Genomic DNA, 6077 nt, shown 5'->3' with positions numbered 1-6077 from the left:
CAGGCCCCAGCTGCAGAACAGGTGTCACTTAGGATGTGACACCCTGGGGTAGCCTCATCCACCGGTAAGGGAGTCAGGATCACGGCTGCAACCCAACCCCAGCATCAGGTTTCAGCTGGTGGTGCTGGGAGGAGGAGCGGGGCCACAGCCCTGCCACCGTCCCCAGGGCCACCACCCGGGTCAAAGCCATGCTGTCCCTGCCATCAGTGCAGAAGCTGCTGAGGCAGCTACCAGCGGGGCCAGCTGGGTGGCCAAAACCACCGTTGGGTGGTGACACAGCTGAGGAGGTGACAAGCCCGGTGCTGGCCACCGAGGCTGGACAACCTGCCTGCTACAGCGCCCTGCGAGCCGACGAGCTGCAGCCGCTCGCCAGCCCTGAGCCTGTGGTGGCCACCAGCACTGGGCAACCACTGTGGTAAGATCCCCCCAAGGAACCCTCCGTGACCCTCCAGTGGTGGTGGCTCTGGCTGAGCATTGTCCCATGGGTGCCACCCCCAGCTGCTGTGGGTGGATGAAGCCTTGCAGGTCCCCCCGGGTTCCATGGGGACAGATGTCCTTTAGAAGAGCGGACAATGGTGACAACCAGCCTTATAAAAGGGGACGGTGGTGGCATTTTTCCCAGCCCAGGGAGGGGACAAGGGAAGGGCTCTGCATCAGGGCGCACCGGTGCATCCATGCCACCATGCACAGGAGGGGACAAAGGACACCCAGCCAAGCTGGGCTGGTGGTCAGGACGGAGCTGGTGGTGGGCACCTGCTCCCTGGGAAGCAATCTGGAGACAACCTGGGGTGACAACCACAGCTGGGATGGGACAGGGTCCTTGTCCCTGCACTGAGGATGGGGACATTGCTGGGTGCCAGCGCTGTGCCAGTCCCTCCAGCTCCTCTTTCACCTGGCTGTAACCCAGCTCCTGTCCCCATAAATATTGCAGGGTGAGGTCGGGTTGCCAGCCTGATGGCAGGCTGGGAGCAGAAAAAAAAAGACTGAAAATGGGTAAAAAGAGGTAAAAATGGCAAAAAATTGCTAAAAATAACAAATGGGAATTTTTTTTCCCCTGGTGTGGCACAGGCACGATGACCTCAAGGAGATGCTTGATAGCAACAAGGATTCGCTCAAGCTGGAGGCCATGAAGAGGATCGTGGCGGTGGGTGTTGCTGCCACTGGTGGGGACCACTGCCGGTGCCAAGCAAGCCATGCTGTGCTGTGCCATGCCATCCCATGCCATGTTGGCCACCACCCATCACTCTGCTCCTTTACCCCTTAGATGATTGCCCGGGGAAAAAACGCCTCCGACCTCTTCCCAGCCGTGGTGAAAAATGTTGCCTGCAAGAACATTGAGGTAAGAAAGGTCTTGGGTGGCCCTGGTAGCACCCATGGTAGCACCCTCCACCCTGCAGGAGGGTTGTGGGGATGGGCTGGGTTTTGGGGAGCTCTGAGATGGCCCCACTACCTTCACCCCACAGGTGAAGAAGCTGGTGTACGTCTACTTGGTGCGTTATGCAGAGGAGCAGCAGGATCTGGCTCTGCTCTCCATCTCCACCTTCCAGCGAGGACTCAAGGTGAGATGGTTTGGGGACATGGGGTGGGGGGGGGCAGGGGAACAGTAAGCCCCCCATGGTGACGCTGCAGCCCCCTGCATGTCCCCACAGGACCCCAACCAGCTGATCCGCGCCAGTGCCCTGCGGGTCCTCTCCAGCATCCGTGTGCCTATCATCGTGCCCATCATGATGTTGGCCATCAAGGAAGCCGCCTCGGACATGTCCCCGTACGTGCGCAAGACAGCCGCCCACGCCATCCCCAAGCTGTACAGGTAACAGGGGGGGCAGCTGCTAAATTTTGGGGGTACCCATAAGGGTCTGGTGCTGGGATCTCAGCTGCTTGGTGGAGGTCTCAGCTGCTTGGTGGAGGCAGGGACAGGCAGGGATGTGGGGGCAGTTTGGTCTGCTGCACCTGCTCTGCTCTTCCCTCACAGCCTTGACTCCGACCAGAAGGACCAGCTCATTGAAGTGATTGAGAAGCTGCTGGCAGACAAGACAACGGTGAGCGAGGCTCTGCATCTCCCCTGATCCCCACTGATCCAGGGAGATCCTCATGGAGATGCAGATGTCTCCACCAAATTTGCATTCTCATGGGGATGCAGATGTCATTGCAGAGCTGGTGTCCTTGTGGGTATGCTGCTGTCCCCAACAAGTCAACATCCTTGTGGAGATCCCACCATCTCCATTGAGCTAGCATCTCCATGAGGAAATCACCAACCCTATCAAACCAGCATCTTCACAGAGATCACTGTCCCCACCAAGCTGGCATCATCTTAGGGATACAGCCGTCCCTGCTAACCCACCTTCCTCACATGGATGCCACTGTCCCCTCCAAGCCAGCATCTTTACATGGATGCCACCGTGCCCATTGATCCAGCATCCTTGCAGGGATGCAGCTGTCCCTACTGACCTGGCGTCCTCATGGAGATGCCATCATCCCCGCCAAACCAGCATCATGTTGATGGTGAGTCACCACTCTGGTGAGTCACCCCAGGCTTTTCCTCCACAGCTGGTGGCTGGCAGTGTGGTGATGGCATTTGAGGAGGTCTGCCCAGAACGCATCGATCTCATCCACAAGAACTACCGCAAGCTCTGCAACCTGCTCATTGACGTGGAGGAGTGGGGGCAGGTGGTCATCATCAACATGTTGACCCGCTACGCACGCACTCAGTTCCTCAGCCCCAACCAGAACGTGAGTGTGGGAGACTTGGGGTGCCCAGGGAGTCTCAGGGAGCTCCAGGAGAGGTGGGGTGAAGAGAGGGTGCTGTTGAGGGGTGCAAGTTGTCCCACCTACCAGCAGGAGTCCTTGCTGGAGGAGAGCACCGAGAAGCCTTTCTACGGCTCTGAGGAGGAGGATGCCAAGGACACCAAGGCAGAGGCAGCCTCATTGGCCAAGCGCAAGCCCTATGTCATGGACCCCGACCACCGCCTGCTCCTGCGCAACACCAAGCCTCTGCTGCAGAGCCGCAACGCTGCGGTGAGTGCCCTGCCCCAGTCCTGTCCCTCCCTGGAGGTCACCACTGGTGTCCAGCAGCCTGGGCTTGTGATGTCCTCACTGGCCAATTAAGTCACTGGGGTGCTTGAGGGACACCCAGGGCTGGCATCCCCAGGGATGGGCTTCCTCCAGGTGCTGTCAGGTGGGACTCTGGAGGACACAGCCATCTCTCAGGGTGTCCCTGTGCCCACCAGGTGACACTCGGTGTCTCCTTGCAGGTGGTGATGGCCGTGGCACAGCTCTACTTCCACTTGGCACCCAAGGCAGAGGTTGGTGTCATCGCCAAGGCGCTGGTGCGGCTCCTGCGGAGTCACAGGTCCGTGACACCTGAGTTGTGGTGGTCCCCTACCCCACCACCCCATTGCTGGGACCTGCAGGGAGCCCCAAGACCCGGGGAGAAACCCCCAAAAAGCCCATCCCCACAGGGCTGGGGCAAACTGCCATAAAAAGAGGACTTTTTGGCCCAGCCCAGGCCAGACATGGGGTGGCAGCATCATGGTGGCACCAGCCTGGTGGTAGGTCCTGCCCCATCTTCACAGCTATGTGCTCTGGGGTCTGTCCCTGCCCCACTGATGATGATCCCCTCTTTGTCCCCGTAGTGAGGTGCAGTATGTTGTGCTGCAGAACGTGGCCACCATGTCCATCAAACGACGGGTGAGTCTTGGGCTTGGTGTGGGACGAGTTGGCCCTGTTGACTCTGGAGTGGAATGAGGGCTAGCCAGCAGGGTCACCAGAGCAAGCTGCCTGCGAGTGGCCTCAGTGAGGGGGGAACAGGGATGGCACTAACATGGCTGGCTCTGCATGCAGGGGATGTTTGAGCCCTACCTGAAGAGCTTCTACATCCGTTCCACAGACCCCACACAGATCAAGATCCTCAAGGTGAGCTGGAAACATCTGGCAGAACTCATCACTGGTGGCTATGGGGCTTCATGGGGCCCTTCCTTGTGGGGCACCTGTCCTCCATGTCCTGAGGGCAGGAGGACAGCAAGGACCTCGTGCCCTGGCACTGTGCCCCCATGCTGCCCATCTCTTCCTCTTTTCCACAGCTGGAGGTTCTCACCAACCTGGCCAACGAGACCAACATCTCCACCATCCTGCGGGAGTTCCAGGTATGCCATGACCATACTGAGGCCACCAGGGTGCCCCCCTTGCATGGCTCTGGGTGCCAAAATACCACCATGGAGAGAACAAAGGAGAAACCCAACAGGAGGAGTGGGCTGAGGCCATGCCAACCTCATGGGTGGCTCCAAAGACCTCCAATATGTGACCACTGCATGGGAGGGTGACCAGCACTGGCATGTAGGTGACATGTCACGTGTCTTCCCCATGCCTGTGCAGACCTACATCCGCAGCATGGACAAGGACTTTGTGGCAGCCACCATCCAAGCCATTGGGCGCTGTGCCACCAACATTGGGAAGGTGCGAGACACCTGCCTCAATGGCCTGGTCCAGCTTCTCTCCAACCGGGATGGTGAGTACGTGTGGTGGGGCAAAATGGGGGCTCCATCACTCTCAGATCCTGCTGAGGATGGGTCTCTGCCCACAGAGCTGGTGGTGGCTGAATCCGTGGTGGTCATCAAAAAGCTGCTGCAGATGCAGCCGGCCCAGCACAGTGAGATCATCAAGCACATGGCCAAGCTCACCGACAACATCCAGGTGGGTTGAGGTGTTGTGTGGCCCGTGGGGCCAGGGTGGGTGGCAGCCATGCCACATGCCTGAGGGTGTTTTGCAGGTGCCAATGGCAGGAGCCAGCATCTTGTGGCTTATTGGAGAGTACTGTGAGCACGTGCCCAAGATCGCACCCGACGTGCTGCGCAAGATGGCTAAGTCCTTCACCAATGAGGAGGACATCGTCAAGCTGCAGGTCATCAACCTGGCTGCTAAGCTCTACCTGACCAACTCCAAGCAGGTAGCAGGGATGTGGCCCCATGGTGTGCCTCAGTTTCCCCACTGGGGATGGAGAGGTTGGCCCTGAATATGTCCCCTGGCGCAGAGCAAGCTGCTGACCCAGTATGTCCTCAACTTGGCCAAGTACGACCAGAATTATGACATCCGTGACAGGGCTCGCTTCATCCGCCAGCTCATCGTGCCCACCGAGAAGAGTGGGGCCCTCAACAAGTATGCCAAGAAGCTCTTCCTGGCCCAAAAGCCCGCTCCCATCTTGGAGTCCTCCTTCAAAGGTACCCACCCCTGGTCACAGGGCATGGGGACACAGGGCCAGCTCTCACCACAGTACTGCATGGCTGTCCCTGAGCTGCTGCCACCTCTAACCCCCCTGTAGATCGAGACCATTTCCAGCTGGGTTCCCTGTCCCACCTGCTCAACGCTAAGGCTGTGGGCTACCAGGAGCTGCCCGACTGGCCAGATGAGGCTCCTGACCCCTCCGTGAGGAATGTGGAGGTGCGTGGAGCATGGAGGGGCCAAGGTGGGGGCATCACCTTGAGGTCTTGGGAGAGCCCCAGAAGGTGCCCAGGTGGTGCCCGGCTGCCCCATGTCTCCTCTCTGGTGCCCACACACCTGCCTGGGGACAGGAGGGGGGCAAGGGTGCTGTTTGGGCCCCCCACCCATGGGTGATCCAGGATTCCATCAACCCTGTGCCAGCAGGTTCCTGAGTGGACCAAGTGTACCAGCCGAGAGAAGAGGAAGGAGAAGGTGGAGAAACCCTTCTACTCTGACTCGGAAGGCGAGTCAGGGCCTACGGAGTCAGCAGACAGTGGTGAGGACCTGGTGGCATAGCAGGGCATGGGGCAGGGGTCACTGTCGTAGGGACATTAGGTAAGTGCCACAACAGTGGGGCATAGGACAAGTGCCACCATGGTGGTGCATGGAGCAGGAAGCACCATGATGGGGTATCTGGTAAGTGCCACCATGGTGGGACATATGACAGGAGGCACCATGATGGGCCATCAGGCAGGTGCCACCACAGTGGGTCATTGGGCAGGGGACACTGCAGCAGGGACATGCCATTGTGGTGGTGACGTGGCAGAGGACATGTAGGGATGTGGCAGGGGGATGCGGGGATGCAGTGGGAGGATGGGGGGATG

General features: G+C 59.3%; 1 protein-coding gene across 1 annotated transcript; it reads left to right on the top strand.

The window, feature by feature from the left end:
• The first annotated feature begins 188 nt into the window (after positions 1–188).
• On the top strand, positions 189–5769 carry LOC104529822 (AP-3 complex subunit beta-2). Its single transcript, XM_010174232.2, has 18 exons — positions 189–415; positions 1069–1144; positions 1265–1339; positions 1464–1559; positions 1650–1810; positions 1973–2039; positions 2548–2730; positions 2839–3015; positions 3252–3349; positions 3633–3687; positions 3841–3912; positions 4080–4142; positions 4372–4504; positions 4580–4689; positions 4766–4942; positions 5027–5213; positions 5315–5433; positions 5638–5769. Exons 1-18 carry the CDS (start codon positions 189–191, stop codon positions 5767–5769), a joined length of 2208 nt encoding a protein of 735 aa, XP_010172534.2.
• The last annotated feature ends 308 nt before the right edge of the window (positions 5770–6077 follow it).

Source organism: Antrostomus carolinensis, unplaced genomic scaffold (assembly GCF_000700745.2).
Source record: "Antrostomus carolinensis isolate BGI_N321 unplaced genomic scaffold, ASM70074v2 scaffold45648, whole genome shotgun sequence".
In the NCBI taxonomy this organism is placed as follows: Eukaryota; Metazoa; Chordata; class Aves; order Caprimulgiformes; family Caprimulgidae; genus Antrostomus; species Antrostomus carolinensis.
Note: the sequence above shows the minus strand (reverse complement) of the source record. Positions and strands in the feature narration are given on the sequence as shown.